We start from the raw sequence: 19,744 nt of genomic DNA, 5'->3' as shown, positions 1-19,744 counted from the left end.
TTTTGTGGTATGTTCATCTAAATTCACACTATCCATGTTGAGGCTGAGCTGCCACCTGCTAAAGGCAGCAGGCTGCGTGACGCACACTGCATGTTCACACATCTCTGTCAATTAACATTATGAAACTAACAGTTGAAAACTTGTCATATAACCCAGCTGGGGGTAATGGAAGCCCCCCCCCCCCCCCCCCCCCCCAAAAAAAAAAAAAAAACCAAAACAAAAAAAAAAAAAACCTCAACAGTAATATTTTTAGTCTTTGAATCGAAGTTTTGTTTCACAAGAGTGGTCATTTTGGTAGTTGTAGACTGCAACCAGTGGTTTGGTGCAAAAGGAAATGTATAATCTATCGCTCCCTTCAGGAATAAAACAAAACAAAACAAAGGGTTTCATTATAATTTGTAAGAAGGATGCATAACAGATGATGGTACATTGTGTCAGTGGTACTTTTGGGAAGAACTATGGATATTTAAAGTTATGAAACATCACAAAGATGGTTTCTGAATCCTAGGTCTGGTTTTGCAATGCTTCTTCTTGCTTGACATATTTGTTGATTATGCAGTATATTTTCAGCCACTGTTCAAAAATATCACATTACAGAAGACCACTCATGCAACGTGTGAACAAGGCCACAGATAAAGGTTATACCAGTAGCGCAAGTCACCTTGGTTATACAGAGACGCAAGAAGGAGAGAGAAACTCAATTCACAGATAAATGGCAAAATTAAAACCTATTACATAAAGCAAGTTACTTTCATTGCATGCAACCATCTGTGAATAATTATCAGTCCACTCAAAAAAAGCACCTTTATCTTTGTGACCATTTTTTTCTGTCTACTGTATACAACCGATATTATTAGCTAAACAAACTATCTAAATCTTAACACTGATATTATAAAACACAAAAAATTTTTTTTATTTGTGCTTCACCTACACACAGCCAATACGCAGGTGTGTGAATCTTAATTAGATTTGCTTTGGCAAATATTTTCTCACAACTCGGCAATTTCTTACCTTGCTCTTAAAAAAAAAAGGATGTACATTACATATTTGCTAAGGTTAAAAGAAGTGCTGACCCAAACTCTGGACCCTAGACACTAGAGTTACTATTTTATAATACACATACAGAATTTAATTTCTGTTGCACTCAAGCAGCATTTATATCAGCAGGATTTTTCCACCAGTGTAAAATTTAAAGTGATAATGAAAATGGTACACACAGTGGGAAAACTGCAAAGTGATAAAATGGTAGAGCTGCACACTCACTTACTTTATTAAATGCTTTACCCTGATCAGGGTCATAGTGGATTTGGAGCCTATTCTGGAAACTGAGACCATTAGAAGAAATCATGCTCACATTCATACAATTCATACAATTTATTATAACCAGCCCAGCTACTAAGCTTTGAGGATTCAGGAAATACATGCCCAGACTCTCTACGTAGAGTGTAGTGATTTCCTTTGTGTATTTGCATTGCACACCACATGTTCTAATTACTTTTTTGTTGGAAAAACTCTAGAGCATGTTACAAGGTAGATGCATATTTATAAACTTTTCTCCATATTTTTGTTCCCTAGATTTAGAACCTATGTCTGAATGCACTACTTAAGATTGGTCAAGGTTTGACTTTTAGAGTTTTAGAGATTTAGATCAAGAACGGTTTGAGTCTAAGTATTAAAATTTTTATGGGGTACCTAGGTAAGTAAGCAAATTCCCCTAAGACTGGGGTTAAATATATCTGTTGGGGGACCAGACATGCACCTGAAATTAATTATGTTTATCATTGAACCTACAATAGCTTTTGCTTGTTAAATGTTAAAACAATTAATATTGGAAACAATTATATTTGAGTTCCCGTGGGCTCACCACCTGCAGGAGGGACTGTAAGGGACGGTGCTATGAGGATTGGGTAGCAGTCGAAGGCGGGGGCCTGCTTAGACTGCTGCCCCCGCGACCCGAATTACAGATAAGCGGGAGAAGATGAATGAATGAATATTTGAGTTTGAAGTTTCATATGATCTGCACCAGGTTCTGCAGAGTTAGGTCCAATGTTTGATCTCCCCTACCTTTAATTTTCGAGTAATCCTGAAGACCTTGGTTAGCTTGTTCAGGTGTGTTTGATTTGGTGGAGCTAAAGTCTGCAGGACAGAGGACCTTGAGAGCCATATTTAAAGAATTTTGGTCTATCAAGTTAGTAGAGGTGTAGAGATGGTCTCATTTGTTTGTTATGGCACAGATTTCTTTAAGAGAATTAATCTGTAATATTCTTCTGGTGATGGACTTTTGCCACTGTAATTCTCTGTTGGATTTACTTGTATTATTTTGTATAGGGGTTTTAATATTATTTTAGAATTATAATTGCCATGTTAGTTTTGGACTGTAATTAAATTCACATCCACTATTGAATTGTTCCCTTTTGAATATGATTTCACTCAAGATTTCTTCCTCATAACGTCTACCTTCCCCTCTGGTTCCCCTCTTTGTCCATTAGGTCTAAATTTATATAGGGTACATTTATTTATAAAAAAATATATTAAATTATTTAGTATTTTAAATTAAATTATATTATATACAGTACATGTTTATTATTGTAATGCTATTTTTTTGACAATGCTTATTGTTAAAACCCTGTAGCCAGCATTTCTCCTTTGTCCCCACCCAGTAAATAAGGTCATCCAGTTTCCCATCTCTTTTACAAGAGCTTAATAGCTATTTGACTATGTATGTCGGCTGGCCTTTAATCTCAAAGGGGATTGGATGGGATAACATGATTTAAAGCATTAGATGTTCTTGTGCCACAGTACCTTAGCGATTGTGACTACAATCCACCGTTCCTATGCTGATCTAAAGGTGCAGGCTGTTTGTTGGTACCTTGAATAGTGAAGAGTACAACGGGGCAAAGGTTTCTCTCAAAAATCCCACAGTTATGGAACAGCCTTCCGATTAGTGTTTGGAACTCAGACACAGTATCAATGTTTAAGTCTAGGTTTAAAAACATATTTGCTTAGTCAAGTGATTAGGTTTTTCTTAGGTAAAGGAGCAGACCAGAAGGGATTATGGTGTGCTGGGGCAGCCTCCCATATTCATGCCTTTCTATGATTAAGCCCCTGCAGCCATGTTCAATTCAGGAGCCCATGGAGATGCCAATCAAGACATGCTCAAGTCAGAGGCCCATTGGGAGGCCCCTCAAGCCATGCTCATTTAAGGTGCTAACAAGTGGGCTTCTTCAGCCATGCTAGAGCCATCCAAGACCTGTCTGAGAGTTCAACGTCAAGGGGCAATGTCTCTGACTCCGTTCATGACCTGCTTAAGACAGGGGGTGATGCCGAGGCCTCTACTCAAGACCCATGCAAGCCAGGAAGTGATGGTACAGTGTATGCCCATGACCTGCTTAAGCCAGGTGGCAATGGCACCACTTCTGCCCATACCCTGCTCAAGTCAGGGGATGAAGGCACCACCTCCTTTCCGGATTGGGGCTGATGAATCTTAAATGGCCTGTCCATCCCGCATGTCATGCTCATGCCAGAGACTGGTAGTATGGTATCCATCCAGCAACATGTCCTCATACAGACTGTTCCAGCACCCTTATAAAGACAATGCCTCTCTCCAGGAACAGGCTCTTGGACTGACATTTGTGCATGCTTTCATTTTCTATTTATCTCCATATACGTTTGTTTTGGTCATGTCTTTAACCCTGTCTTGTCATTGGTCAAGTGTCATTTTGTTGGTTTGTATTGTTGTTTGCCAATAGCCAATTGTTTGCCAGGATCACATCTGCTTCTTTACTTTAGCAGTTCAGAATCAATATTTGTCTAATAACATAACAAAAACATTAAAAAGTCAATAAAATACCACCTACTCACCATAGGTGAGCTGAATAGTCATAATTTGTACCACTCCTCAGAGGCTGTAATTAAGTGGTACCGCATTCACTGGTCTGGAAGTGGTAAACAAACCCTTTCCCGGGATGAGACAAGCTAGCTAGCTTTGGGGTTGGCCGACCTCTCCTCATGATGTCTAGCTTTTCTTCAAAATGTATTTTTATGTATGTCCGCGACCAAATTAATTAATTTTTCTCCGTAGGCATAAAAAGGTCTAATTCAGATGTATTAATCTGTGCAAAGCTACACACGTGTTTTGCCAGTTGAACTTGGCTGTAACAGTTTCCCTCTGACCAACCAATCAGAGGACGGAAAAATGCTGACGCTATTCTGGGCCAACTAGCTGGCCCTGTGAGGCCAATATGAAATCTGATTGGACAAAGAAACAGAGCTATTTCTTAAGGAGACTATGGTAAAAAAGGCCAACAGTACTGACGCTGAAGGCCCTGGGCAGATTATATTGACATAATCATTAATCTGATTGGACAAAACATCTAACATCCACATACACTTACTGGACACAGTGCAGCCAAGAGAAACACTACGAAATGAAGAGAATTAACTGTTGGGAATAAATTAATACAATTTCATGAAAAAAATATTAGAGTTTCAAATGTAGGTCAGTGCTTCTGATAGTGTTTAGGCCAGCAGAGAATGCTTTGCTGGCCCTGAACGCCCGCCACTGATATGGCTATATGTAAAACTTTTGCTAATCTAGCAACAGAAAATTTAATGATATATAGGCATGTTGATACCAGCAAACCTTCACATTAAATCAAAACCAGATGGAAACCAGAAAATTCACCAGCCACTGCAAAACCAATCAGCTTACTGGCATGCTGTTGACATCACAAGTAAATCAATAAAGAGCACACTTAAACTTCAACAACTACAAAAATATAAAAATATAAAAGATAAAATATCAACATAATAATCACACTAATTAATTACAGTAGTCAACAGGATTAACATGTAAGTCTAATATTCTTATACAGCTGTAGGTGTAAGTGGATCACATTTGGTAGGTGTGTGGAATGAGGTGTGATTTCACAAGCTTTACTTGTCATTCACGCAACAGCCAGATGCTGAAAATGTCAGCATTATGAAGTACTCCTGAAATAAAGTTCTTCTATATGGGTCACAAATTCTGCATACGTTCCAGTCTCATTATCAGATGCCCTCTGTTAAAGAGAATTGGCAACGAGTTTAGGAGACTCTTGGGAAAGAGAGAAGGCCCACAGTGATGTCTGTTTCTTAGATTAGAGGCTTAATTGATAGGTGAACAAGTATGTAATGTAATTAGAAACTATGGGTGTGTATCGCTGTGTGAGAATTTGCATGGCTTAACTTTTAAAAATTTTCTTTAGCAATTTAGCTGAGAAGTGTCAGTTTATTTATTAACCTATAATGTATACATTATATATTGTTAAGTGTTATATGTTATACATTATATAACATATAATCTTAACATTATATTTGAATATCAACATATTAACACTCACTGCAACACCCACTGTTGTAAAAAAAAAATACTAATTATAATTTTTATAACAGTGAAACAATATTATTAGTTATGCTATTTATATTTTTTATAATTAATTTTATTTGCATTGAGAAATATGTTCATGTTATTTTAACCTGAAAATAGTAAGTGGATTTTACATCGTAAAAATGTTCGAATGATGGTATTCGGTGCACACAGACAAATGGAGATGGTTTTATCTACTAACTGTCTGTCTCAAATTCAGACTGACACACAAAGGTTTACTAAAATCCTAGACAATTGGAAAATTATATGCAAGATGCTACTGACATAATCATGCAAAAAATAAATATTTTGCAGACCGAATGGAAAGTAAAGTAAAGTCAACAGAACATCTAAATTGCTGAAGTCTATCATTCTTGTCGATTAGTGTCCACTCAGCCAAGGCTGAGTTAACCTGAATGGTTGGCCTGACTTACATACAGATGAATAAGATGTCAAATTGATTAAGTGTATGTAGCTCTGTTGTTTGTGCTAAAGCGATATATATTTTCTTTCTCTCTCTCTCTCTCTCTCTCTCTCTCTCTCTCTCTCTCTCTCTCTCTCTCTCTCTCTCTCTCTCTCTCTCTCTCTCTCTCTCTCTCTTCTCTTTCACTTTTCTCTCTCTCTCTCTCTCTCTCTCTCTCTCTCTCTCTCTCTCTCTCTCTCTCTCTCTCTCTCTCACACACACACACACACACACACACACACACACACACACACACACACACACACACACACACACACAGATAGAAGCTTCACGCTACACAGTATAAGAAAATCAATTGAAAGACATATGCTATTGAGAAGCATAAGGGCAATATTGTTATTGTTATTTGTCCTTTATTCTTGTGTGTGTTTGTGTGTGTGTGTGTGTGTGTGTGTGTGTGTGTGTGTGTGTGTGTGTGTGTGTGTGTGTCTGTGTGTGTGTGTGTGTGTGTGTGAGTAACTTTAGGGAGTTCCGTGTGTGGAGCAAGAAATGTTTTTTGAATATCATGTTGAGGGGGAGTGGTGGCTCCAGCGGTTAAGGCTCTGGGTTGCCGATCGGAAGGTCTGGGGTTCAAGCCCCGGTATCACCAGGCTGCCACTCTTGGGCCCTTGAGCAAGGCCCTTAACCCTCTATGCTCCGGAAGTCCCTTACAAGGGAAATATCAAGGTCCGTGACGTGGGGCCGCCTTCCCGTGGGCTCACCACCTGCAGGAGGGACCGTAAGGGACGGTGCTGTGAGGATTGGGCAGCAGTCGAAGGCGGGGGCCTGCTTAGACTGCTGCCCCTGCGACCCGGATTACGGATAAGCGGGAGAAAATGAATGAATGATGAATGAATGAATGAATATCATGTTGTTGGAATTTTTATTATGTTACTAGTTGGCAGCCGATATGTCCTGTTCCCGAGATTTATTTCCAATTCAAATTATGTATTCACAAATAATCATTGAGGAAAAATATGACCTCACAAGGTTGTCGAGTGCACAAAAACGTGTGTGTTTATGCATGGTGATGGAACGTTTTCATCCAAGATGCATTCCCACCTGCTGAACTCAAAAGTTCCATCTTTCAAACATGTTTAACCTTAATATAGTGTCCATTACTTATACCAACTAATGATATATTAATATGATGTTTTGTGAAGTTAATTTAAAACAGGGTCCAATGGTAGCAGAAAAAAGGGAGAAAAGGAGCTACAATTTTACATTTTAGGCTGTATTTAAAAAAGATCAGTGTGAGATGCTCTAGTGTTTGTAATAATGAGAGACAAAGCTGCTGGCCATCTGGAAAACTGTAAGAATGATTGGTGTGTTTGTGAACAACGAGATGTCAAATGACTATGTCAGACCTTGTTTTCTTTTAATCTTAACACATGTCGGAAGATTGCTGCTATACAATTTCATCCTACATGGACAGACAAACAAAATTACATGAACATACACCCACACACACCTGTTATGTGTGATCTATGGCATGTGATATCTAATGTGTAATTATATTCTGTGTGATATAGTGTGATTATTACCCAACATGGCTAAATGCACCTCTATAACACACACACACACACACACACACACACACACACACACACACACACACACACACACACACACACTCCATCATGTACACACATTTACTGTGTGAGTTTTCTCATCTGCACTGCAGCACTGGGCAGTCAGGCAATTCCCCTTTCCACCCCCACACCAAACAAACATACCTAGTAATGTTAAGAAAATAGGGCAGGCGTTTATTCATACTAATAACCATTAAGTGCATCTCAATATAAAAGTACAATCAGGGCCGTTTCTAGCCTTTTTCGGCACTATAGAAAATATTCTTATTGCCACCCCCCCAATAGCTATGCCCTCCTATAACAATGCTCCATCCCTACACCATTTAAATCATTCTCAACCTTCCATAAACAGGTTAAACACTTTTAAAAATCATTGAAAAATTGCCTGAATTCAATTATGTAAGCAAATACTGTATATTAAACATCAGCTGAAAAACAGGTAAATAATTTAAATAGGCGAGAGCCACATGTCTAAGAAAGTTTGAGACAAATTTCATTTTGGATAGTAAACTTTTTCCATTTCACCTGGCAGTGTACGCTGGCTTTCTCTAGTGTCTCCAGTCTCTGTTTTCAGCACCAGCATTGCAATGAATAAAGTTCTGAGCGCTGAAACCTTTGCTGACCAGCAAGTGACTGCAGAATTAATATGGAGCTTAGAGTTGAAGAGAGTTATAGTTGGAAACTCAGGGGAACTTATTACAACCCCTTTTTTTCTGTGAAGTGGTTTCTGGTAGAAATGAGTTTCATAACTACTTCAGATTTAGAAAGGGTACATGGTGAGATCGAATAATACACCATGTTGTGTCGAAACTCAGGGAGGGACGAACACCATCCAAATCCGAGTCCTATATATAATATATCACAGTGTATCATAACACACCTATACCTACCCTTTTCTATGTATATGAGATAATATTTGCCCGTGATTGGCTGTTGCTTTGTTTGAGAGAGAGAGAGAGAGAGAGAGAGAGAGAGAGAGAGAGAGAGCGAGAGAAAGAGAGAGAGAGAATATGCCATATTCTCCATCAAGCATGGCCAGTTTATTTCCTGAGACTTCCAGCCACAGATGGCTGAGGCATCATCTGGATTCTAACTAGTAAACTCCCATAGGGCAAACACTTTTTTTTTTTTTTTTTGCTGTACCACATGGGAACCACAGAATTTATTTAAAGTGTGTGAATTCTTAGATACGTAGCACAGTGTTTCCACTGATAATACATAATAAGCAAATTTTTGCCCATGATTACACTGAAGATACTGGAGCTCAGCCAGTCATAGGTTTCTGGAACTGATGTTATAAATATTAAAGAGAATCACACAAGTTTTTTTCGTATGAATTTGCAGCAGTTATTTGGATAAATATAAATAGTTAAAGTACAGACTAGTAATAGTTGATGGTCATTAAAAAAAACTAGGAGTTTTATGATAAAGAACAAGAGAGCAAAATAAATAAATAAATAAATCTCTGGAGAACACTTTGTTTGACAGAAACATGCAAGGTGTTTGCCAGTAGCCATCAAGTAAAATAATGATCAAGGCAAAAGCAGGGTCAGTAATTCCCACTAGACAAACAAAGGAGAGAACTATGTCATGGTTAACAGCATCAACCATGGGGATAAGGTCAAGGAAAAACAGAATACTAATACAGAGTGAGAAGGTCATTAATGACTTTGAAAAGACTAAAAAAAGACACAACATTGGCTAAAATGTGCAACAACAAACCACTTTTAAAGATGCTCTGTGAAGATAACGTGTTATTATATTAGGTGGTACTGGGGCCATGTTTCATTACAGTGTGACAGCAAAAAGAAGAAAGAAAATATAAAGAAATATGATGTGGAAAGAGAAGTAGCTAGTGGCTAGATATTCATAAACTGTGTATGCTGTAACAGTTCTATCACAGTATATTTAAAAGAAATCATACACTAGTTATGTAAAAAAAAATCAAAACCTTAAAATGAGGTTATTAATATTAAAGCATATTAATCAGTAATGTGTGATGGTGGCACAGCATATACACTATATGGCCTAAAGTATGTGGACACATGACAATGTCACCCATACTTGGTCTTACTTCAGTTTGGGTTTGCATTTTAATAAGAGCCATGGGCCACAAAGAGTTTCCAAAAAAACGGTAAGAGTTAATTGTTAAAAGATAATAAATCAGGAGTGGAACATAAAAAAAATTGACAATGAATATATCATGGAACACAGTCAAAACCATCATCAATAATTAAAGAAAATGTGGCACCACAGAGACATTCCGAAGATAAGCACAACCCTCCAAAGTTGAACAGAGGACAAGGACAAACTTAGGGAGGCAAGTGGCCAACAGCAACACTGAAGGAACTACAGAAATTTTTGGCAGGTACTGGTCAGTCGATCTCCTTTATTCTGCACAAGTCTGGGCTATGGGTTATTCTTACTAAGAATAATATGCAAACCTGTCTAAAATATGCCAAAAGATTCATTCAGTCACATCAAACCATGCGGGAAGATTTTTATGGTCTGACAAGACAAAGTTTGTACTTTTAGGTCATAATTGTGAAATTAATTTTTGTACAAAGCAAATACAAAGCATCATCCAAGAAACACCATACCTACAATAAAGTATGGTGGGGGTAGAATTATGCTTAGAGGCTGCTTCCCTTCAGCCTGGCTAGAAACACTTGTCAAGATAGATGGAAAAATTATTAGCTTCAAATACCAAGACATTTTGACAAAAAATCTTGTGTTCTCTGTCAAAAAGCTTAAAATGAAGAAGAATGTCAAATTTCAACATGACAGTAACCCAAACCACACCATAAAATGAACAAAGACATGGCTTCAGAAAAAGCATTCCCCAATCACATAAAAAACCTATGCGAATACAGAGTCATAATGGTGTTCATCATCCAATGAACACCATACCAACAGTAAAGTATGGTAGAGTAGAATTATGCTTCACACAGAAGATCTTCTCACAATTTGAAGGAATTTTTTTTTGCAAAGAAGAATAGGATAAAATAAAAAATAAAAATAGAGAGAGATTTGTGAAGTTAATAGAGACATATTCACAAAGTCCTGATGCCATAATAAAGGCAAAATTATTTTGGTGAAAGTCTTCCGAGTGGTGCTTCCACAAATTATTAGTAATTATACAATCAGAGTATCATAGGTTTTTATTTACAGTATTTAACATTTTCCAAATTTTTCATATTTATTTTTTTCCTCTGGATTTTTGTTTGTTGAAAGCTCACATTAAAGATGTAAAAAAGTGATTAAAGAAGTCTGATATTTATGTATTTATATTTATATTTTGTATATATTTTTTATAAACCTGCAATTTCCTAAGGGTGTATAGACCTTTTATATCTACTGTATGCTCTAGCATTACAATGGCCCTTTACTGAAAGAGGCTCAAACCTGTTTCAGCATAACAATACCCCTGGGCACACAGCAAGGTCCATGAAGACATATTAAGTTTGAAGTAGCAGAACTGAGTGCCTTGCACATAGCCCTGAAATGAACCCCAGTGAATGACTGCACTTTAGGTCTCCTCACTCGACACCAGAGTCTGACCTCATTAATGCTCTTGTGGCTGAATGGGAAAATCCCCAAAGCCACACTCTAGTGCCACAAATTTTGGTGGAAAGTCTTCCCAGAATAATGGTGTGTGGATGTTATTACAACAGCAAAGAGAGAATGAATCTGGAATAGCACACATGAGTTTGATGATTAGGTGTCCACAAACTGTTGACCATATAGTATAACACTGCTGTCTCACAGCTCCAGGGACACAGGTTCAAACCTAATCTCGAATTACTCTCTGTGACAAGTTCTTCACATGTCCTTCAAATTCCTCATTACCTCCCACCTCCCAAAGACATGCATGCAGGTATAGTGGTTACTCTAAATTGACCATATTGTGTGAATAAGTGTGTGTGTGTGTGTGTGTGTGTGTGTGTGTGTGTGTGTGTGTGTGTGTGTGTGTGTGAGTGATACATTTAAGCTCACCCTAAACAGAAAGAAGTTGTGTTGCCAGAATGTTGGCAGAAGTACTGAAAGTGAATAATTTAATAAATGACTGAATATTTTTTAATAAGCACCACAAATTAATGAATGACAAGTGAAACTAATATAAAATGTTTGCATGTAAATCTAGACACTATAATGCACTAGTATAGCAAAACAAATAATAGGACCCTGTTAAAGGGCGGAAGGGGGTGAGCACATAGAGAGAGAGAGAGAGAGAGAGAGAGAGAGAGAGAGAGAGAGAGAGAGAGAGAGGGAGAGAGAGAGAGAGAGAGAGAGAGAGAGTATCTAATATTATAGAATATATTTAATAGATAATATATAATATATATATATAATGTATAATATATAATAGAGAGAGAGAGAATATTTTATCTTTGGATTGCTGTGCTCTACAATTCATTCTAATTTTGGTGTTGGTGTGGTGTGTGAGAGTGCTGGACCAGTAAAATCTGCACATACAAAACAGAAATACATACTGATTACTGTTAATTAAGTATGAAGTAATTAAACATAAACTTTAAACATTAAACATACCAATAAAACTTTCTAAATTTAAATTTGAGTACTTTGATGAAGCACATCAACAGCCTCCATGTTGTTATGGAAACTGTTGAGTTGCATGCTTACGGTAATGTTGTGCTTTCACTTGACAGATTGCACACCACGATAAATTATTCTAACTTGAAAAACCATTAGTTCATGCCTCCCCCTCACTCTGTTCCCCCGACTCACTCACTCACTCACTTACTCACTTACTCACCCTCTCTCTCTCTCTCTCGCTCTCTCTTTCAAACAGTGAGCATAATGGCATAAGATAGATTCTATTTGTGGTTGATTGAGAATTTGTATTTTCTTATATATCAGAGGAACATTTGCTGAGTGTGTGATCATTCTTAAATACTATGATTTTGATGTTAATTTAATTTCATGTCAGAGCATTTCAGCAACAGCTGAATTATTTATTATCCTGCATTATTAAATCAATAAAGTGTTAATTGTATTTCTAATATTATCTTAGTATCATATAAGACAGCAAATTTAGCCACATAAATAGATTTATTTGAAATTTTGTTGGATTTTATTTGAAAAATGTAATGATTACATTCAATCACATGCAGAATCTATAGATTTTACTACATGCAATCACTGGGAAACAGAAGTGGGGCCAATAAAGTGTCTAGAATGATGGATTTAGAATGATGGATGAGTATCAAGGAATGGGATTTTGCATACCACATACAGTATTATATTTTCCTGCATTTGTCTTTTCCATATGATTGTTTTATTATAAATAAAGAAGTTTTTATTATAAATTTTGTTCATGGAATAAAAAGACTGATTAGATTTTTTTCTGGCACAGAAAAAATAAGAATGTTACTAAATCAGTAAGTGAGGTACAAGTAACACCAAAAATGTTTATACACATTTGTAATGAACTGCAAAGTACATAGTAGTAAAACATAGTTTCTTATGATTCATTCTTTCCTGTAGATCTTATATGTTCTTCCACTGGGATTAGTTTGAATTCAGGATTGGTGGTGTTACCTTAAAAAATAGACATGTGCCGTACCTGTACTTCATGCCAGTCAGTTTGCCTGTGGACTCCTTCAATGAGATGTGGTGGCGGTGAGTGAAGGATCCCAGGCTACGAGCGATTAGCGCCACTGTGCGGAACCGAGCTCTGGCTGCACTTGTCGTGTTTGGACTCGCGGTGCTTTGCTTGGTTGGCTCATTGTTCCGCGGTGCCTTAAGCCCATGATCTGTGCATGCGAAAGACACCTGCATGGTGAGAAGCGGAACTGACTGAGTCCCTGCAGAGAAGCTGTGAATGAGGCAGAAGAGGACAGGGTGGCAAAAACTTCAGAAGGTCCGAGCTGAAACTTGCTGATGCGGATTTAGAGGCTGCAGGTTTTAGATAAGCACGTAATGTCCTGTCTTATCTGTGCTGTGTCCAGAGTCGTGGATGTTCCCGTGCTCAGAGCATACAGTCTTCTTCATAAAGTGACAGGGTCGGGAGAGTGGCACATGCTGCATTTAGCATCGCTTGTGTGTGACTTACTGTGATTCTCTCTCTCTCCTTCCTCTCTCTCGCTTTCCCTCTATCCGTTATAGGGACACTAATCTGCTCCAGTTTCTGATGACAAATATCTCCTTCTTCTTCTGATTCTGCTCCACTTCTTACTCTGTTCCTCTCTCGTTCCACTCCTTCTTCTAGTTCTTCTTCTCCTTCTATGTTTTCTTCTTTTCCTCTATTTTTATCCTACTATGGTTTCTGCTTCAGTGAGTCTCCCCTCCCCCTTAGGATACCAATGTAGGGGGGTTTCCCTGACTACCGCAATAAGATTTTCAGTCAGGAGCGGCTACAGACGCTTAGCGAAAGGACAGTCTCAAACTCTTTCCCATGAACTAAGAAATCCACAGAACGGCAAGGTTACGACAAACCAAATTTAACCCATAAAAGGCATTTTCTTCCAAAACGGGTTTTCTAAGAAAAAAGTGCTGAAAAGGCAGAGGTCAAATGAAGATTTTTTACCCTTTTTGTCCCAACTAGCAGGATGCAGCTCGGCCAGCACGGTGCAGGTTTGAAAGAAACACCTGCTTGATAAAGCAACAGGGGAATGTAAAAAGACAGGCAGAGAAGAGGAATGAAGGAGAGCAAGGGAGAGCAGGGAGAGGAGAATGAGGCATGATCGCAGTGCCAAGTGCTGGAGGAGAGAGAAACAGAGTCTGAGAGAGCGAGTGTGATGAAAGCAGAGAAGTGCCGAGAGAAGGGGCGAAGAAAGAGAGAGAGGGTAATAGAGAGAGAAGAGATGTGAAAGGAGAGGAGAATAAAAGGTATAGAGGGTGGGTAAGAGAGATGTTGGATTACTGAAAAAACAGCAGTCTCTTACCAGTGGTTCATTTCAGCATTGTAAAAAGAGAGTGATGGACATCCATCTCAATGTGGTTTTGCGCACGTGCACGAGTGTGTGTGTGTGTGTGTGTGTGTGTGTGTGTGTGTGTGTGTGTGTGTGTGTGTGTGTGTGTTTGTGTGTGTGTTTGTGTGTGTGGGTGCTTTTTTGTTGTAAAATACAGAGATGCAGCAGAAGATAAATTGCATGTATTCATGCAACTAGCACAACTGTTAGCCTGTCTAAGGATGTTTCTCCACAACCTAAGCATTATTTACGGAAGTACCTGCATTTCCCTGTGAAAAAAAACTTCTCAGAATCTTTCTATATGCCCATATTCTCCATTTGCATCATTTGCGTAGATGAAATGTAACCTAAATGTCTTAAATTATTCATAGAAAGCACAAAGAGAGAAACCTAATGCGGTGACTGAGGGTACATTTCATCACACCAATGAATAGATGAAGCATCAGTGGTCAGTGACTCAGGAAGTGAACGTTTTTTCAGGAAGATCTACTATGTTTTGCAGTCTTGATGCCTGGATTATACACATTCTGCTGTTGCCAGATGCCATCCCCCCTCCCCCTGGTCTTGCATTTATCTGCATGCTGCAATGTGGTATTATGCAGCTTAGTCAGCATGACACTTTTGCAAAATCAGTTTATGAAAATTATTCTAGGAGTTTTAGGACTTTTTACTTTTTTTTCTTAAATGTATTAATTGCAAGTACAGTATGCATGCAGTCCTTCCCTATTATAAACTGATATATGCTTGTTATGGTAAATGTTAAATAATCTACAAAACGTGATTACTTCACACATACAGGTAAATCTAAGTAAGCAATCCTGCTGCTAACAGTATTCATACAGGTACATTCCGTTACTGCATATTTTTGAGGTTTGGAATGAAAGTGAAGAATTCAGAGAAAACCCACATTACATGAGAGGGTTTTTTACAATTGATGAATGATATATACTTGATAAGTATGGTTAAATGTATCATATTTTGCATATTTTTATTTTTGCAATGTTTCTCCTCAAACATTCAAGTATTTGACTTCACATTACTAGTTTAGCTATCAATACCCATTTAATTATTAGTATATTAGTATTAGTATATTAATATTGGTATTATTAGTATGATAATTCTTATAATTATAATGCTATTTTGCATATTTAATCTAATGTTTGTACGTGTATGCTGCATGATCTGTCAGCTCAACCAATCTTTCACAGGTTATAACAGTTACTGAAAGCACAAGAAGAGAAAATGGCCATAATAAGACACAGGTGATAATTATTTCCTGTTGATTTTCTCTGTGTACAGCACCGGGTTGTTAAACAGTATATCATGTGCATGCAGTGTCAGACTGCTCGATGGCACCTATCAAACAAAGAAATTGCCCCTTGCAACCTGGCAACCTGTGCTTTCTGGGATGCCAAAAGGGGTTCGCCACAGGGTACTATGGAAAATTAGGCTGTACTTTTTGAATATACCTCTGGTCACAGCTCCTAAGTATCTGTGAGTAATAAATCAAATGGAGAAACCCCATTGAAGGCTGGCAGGATCTTTTGTTCTGCAAATAACAAAAGCTCAAGACTCGAATTAACTATGTCATCATAAACTTTCAATCATGTTTTTAAACACTTGATCAAACCATTGGACCAGCCCATCCCACTCTAGAAGGTAAACACAATTTCAAATAGATTTAATCACCAATATTTTAGTGTCCATGACAAGTGCACAGTGCCCTTGTCAGTCACTATCTTTTTTTAGGATCCTGAGTTTGGAGATGTCACTGAAGATATCACTCTTGTAATGTCCAAACAATGTCCACAACACATTTTTCCTGATTAAGGAGCCTGATTAAGGACAAGGGGTAAAGTGAAATTCTTGAGGTGACAGATTGGCCATCTGACATTCAGGACCATCTGTAAACATTTTTGCAAATGTTTGGTCAATAAAAATGAGCTATTAGTGAATATAGTGTTTACCTTGGTTGTACCCAGCTGTGGTGTCATCATGAGCAGAGTGGAAAAAAAGATCCCTACTGCTTGTTGGGACCATCATTAAGATACATTTGTGCCTTAAATTTAGTGTCATGCAACACTTGAAACAACCTATCTTTAATAATAATTAAAGAAAAAAACTTAACTTTAAGATTAGGCACAATTGTGCCTCAGGGTCTTGTTGCACTTTAAGTGTATACCTGCCAGTAGTGAAAGGGCGAAGCTTTAACCCTCATTGAGCCTGGCTACTACATAACCCATCAACATATTCTCATATTCCAGCTAATTTGTTCCATTAGTAAATGCAGGAAGACCAAATAACCACCTACACCCCATGGTTTTGTCAAAATGTAATTATGACTGGCACTAGCATGAACATTCCTGTGCACAAGCCTCACCTTCACAATCATGCATTTCCCAATACTTTGCACTGAATCAGGGTTTGATGGATGGTTTGAGAGAGAGCATATTAGAGAAGACATTAGAGCTAAAAACAAAGCAGGGGAGGAAAACAAGGAAGAAACTAGATTTAAATGCTGATACTGGCAGGGTGGGGGAGTAGTTTTTGATGTTCTAGGAGGAGCAAGCTTGCGAAAGAAAAAAATAACTATTCAATTCAATTCATTTTTATTTGTATAGCGCTTTTAACAATGAACATTGTCTCAAAGCAGCTTTACACAGATAATGTGGTGATAAAAAATGTATATGTTCTTTATAAGTAAGTTTTGCCCTGATGAGCAAGCCGGTGGGAACTGTTGCAAGGAAAAACTCCCCGAGATGGCATAAGGAAGAAACCTTGAGAGGAACCAGACCCAAGAGGGAACCCATCCTCATCTGGTTTGCACCGAATGTCCATTTATTATAGATATACGATGTTGCGTGGTACAGTGATGATGATCAGAAGCAAACTGTAGTCCTGAGTCAATGTAGCAGACTGTTGACATTAACTACAGTCCAATCCATCCTCAAAGCACCCATTCTTACTATGGAATTTCATAGAACCACCCAAGGCATTGATGAGAAACCGTCCCCACAGAGTGGCCTCCAATCGAAGAGAACACCATCCAGCGGCAGCCCTTCACAAAGTGGGAAGATCCACAGAGGGAAGAGGGGCAGGAACAGTGGTCACTGAAACCTCAGGAGCATGTTTAACTCGACCGAGAGAGAGAGAGAGAGAGAGAGAGAGAGAGAGAGAGAGAGAGAGAGAGAGAGAGAGAGAGAGAGAGAGAAGAGGTGACAGGAGGTGTCCTTATTGTTGTATGAAAGTTAATGTCACTGTGCAGTTTGGACTCCGGCAAGACTCGCTATGGCAGCATAGCTAAAAGGGGGAACCAGAAGGTAACACCGACATGAGGGATCTCTGGGATAAGAGACGACCCACCACACCACTAAGACAAATTTACTGATAAAAGACTTGACTAAATAAATTAATTTTTAACCATGACTTGGACACTGAGACTGTGTCTGAATCACGAAACACTGATTGGAAGGTTGTTTCATAACTGTGGGGATTTATAAGTGAAAGATCTGCCCCCTGCTGTAGTTTTCATTATTTGAGGAAACAACAAATAGCCTGCACCTTTTGATCTAAGTAGGCATGGAGATCATATTGGTACAAAAGTTCACTCAGATACTGTGGTGCCAGATCGTTAATTAAGTGCTTTATACGTCAGTAGTATTATTTTATAATCAATGCGAGATTTGCTTGAGAGCCAGTGTAGACTGATTAAAACAGGGGTGATGTGGTCATATTTTCTAGATCTAGTGAAGACTCTTGCTGCTGCATTCTGAACTAACTAAAGCTTATTTATGCACTTACTCGCACACCCAGACAGTAAAGTGTTACAGTAGTCTAATCTAGAAGTAACAAAAGCATGAACTAGTTTTTCTGCATCCTGTAACAACATCATATTTCTAATTTTAGCAATATTTCTAAGGTGAAAGAAGGCAATCCTGGCAATATTATTCAAGTGAGCCTCAAAGGAAAGACTAGGCATCAAAATGTGTCACACCTTCACCTTCATAACAATTTCAAAGTCCATGACCACACACCTACCACACAGTCAAAGAGTTCCAGGAAAGACATAAAGACCATTTTCATTAGCATCATGTGTAGAACAAGGGCATGGGACACAGCTGGAGATGTGGTTGGGTGCAACATCTCATGGAGCACCGGCTGCTCATAGGTCATGCCTGGTTTTGGGTTTGCTGGAGAAGGGTCATGAATTTTAAGAATCACAGACAGGAAGACTTCCATGGTGGCATTAAAATCTACCCAATCATTTGCTGTAGAACAGCGGCATGTGTTGAGGAAAACTATAGCTCAAAAACTCAACAGCTCAACAGAAATGAATACATTTTAAATTAAGAGTACATAAAGACATAGTGCTAGAGATGTAGTTCACAACAGAGGACACAAAACCCATAAAATATTATTCTCTTCGGCTGACTAAACTATTTTTCATTTTTTTTTCTTTTTTTTCATCTTCTCCCGCTTATCCGTAATTCGGGTCGCGGGGGCAGCAGTCTAAGCAGATTCCCCAGACACTTCTCCGTGTCCAGGGATCGGGCTGTCAAGGCCCCCGCCTTCGACAGTATTCAAAACTATTTTTTATTTCTTTTATTTGGGATCATAAGGAATTTTTTTTTCATGTAAACAGGATGAAGGCCAGTCCCAGTGTGAGGGCCTCTGCTTGATGCCCAGGCTTTTAGGTTCTACCATATTATTGGTTCTTTACTATAAAGAGCTTGTATTTGATGTGTAGTTCCTGCAAGCCCAATGTTTGAAATATTTATCAAAACAAGCTGTCTACTAAAAGATCATCTTTGACAAGACATTTCTTGCTCCAGATCTTGTGCTCTCTTTTCAGAGATGTAACTCATGGGCCTGGTTATTTCTGTATAGTTTAGAACAAACATGTGATAGCATCCAGCCAGTCCAAAGAAAATGCTTCACCTTCTTTTTCGTCTTGGGTCTTAAGCAGGCCAAAATTGCTGATGTCGTACTTGGGAGCACAGCTACCAATGTCATAAGTGAAATTTTACTACCACCCAGTTGCACATTTCTCTGAATTTGTCTGTGCTCCAGCTGGAGATAGCATCTTTGGAAATCCCACTTGTAATAAATGTGGTACTAACAATGATTACAGTATATAAACTGTATTTTACAATATATATTGAGTAAGAATGGGCGCTTTGAGGATGGATTGGACTGTAGCTAATGTCAACAGTCTGCTACATTGACTCAGGACTTCTTTTCGCTTCTGATCATCAGCACTGTACCCCGCAACATTGTATATCTGCTATAAATGGACATTCGGTGCAACCCAGATGAGGATGGGTTCCCTCTTGGATCTGGTTCCTCT

The 19,744-nt window shown here is 38.3% G+C and overlaps 1 protein-coding gene across 1 annotated transcript in view; it reads right to left on the bottom strand.

Moving 5' to 3' along the window:
* Positions 1–14,432, bottom strand: part of kcnab1b (potassium voltage-gated channel subfamily A regulatory beta subunit 1b) — a 61,250-nt gene extending 46,818 nt beyond the window's left edge. Inside the window, exon 1 of the mRNA XM_083525976.1 lies at positions 13,050–14,432. Coding sequence (XP_083382102.1) covers positions 13,050–13,264 — 215 coding nt within the window. The 5' untranslated portion in view covers positions 13,265–14,432. The remainder of the gene's footprint in view (positions 1–13,049) is intronic.
* Between the last annotated feature and the right edge of the window lie 5,312 nt (positions 14,433–19,744).

The sequence above is a fragment of the Silurus aristotelis genome (assembly GCF_946808225.1).
Source record: "Silurus aristotelis genome assembly, chromosome: 22".
Lineage (NCBI taxonomy): Eukaryota > Metazoa > Chordata > Actinopteri > Siluriformes > Siluridae > Silurus > Silurus aristotelis.
The sequence above is the reverse complement of the archived record's forward strand: the minus strand, read 5'-3'. Positions and strand labels throughout refer to the sequence as shown.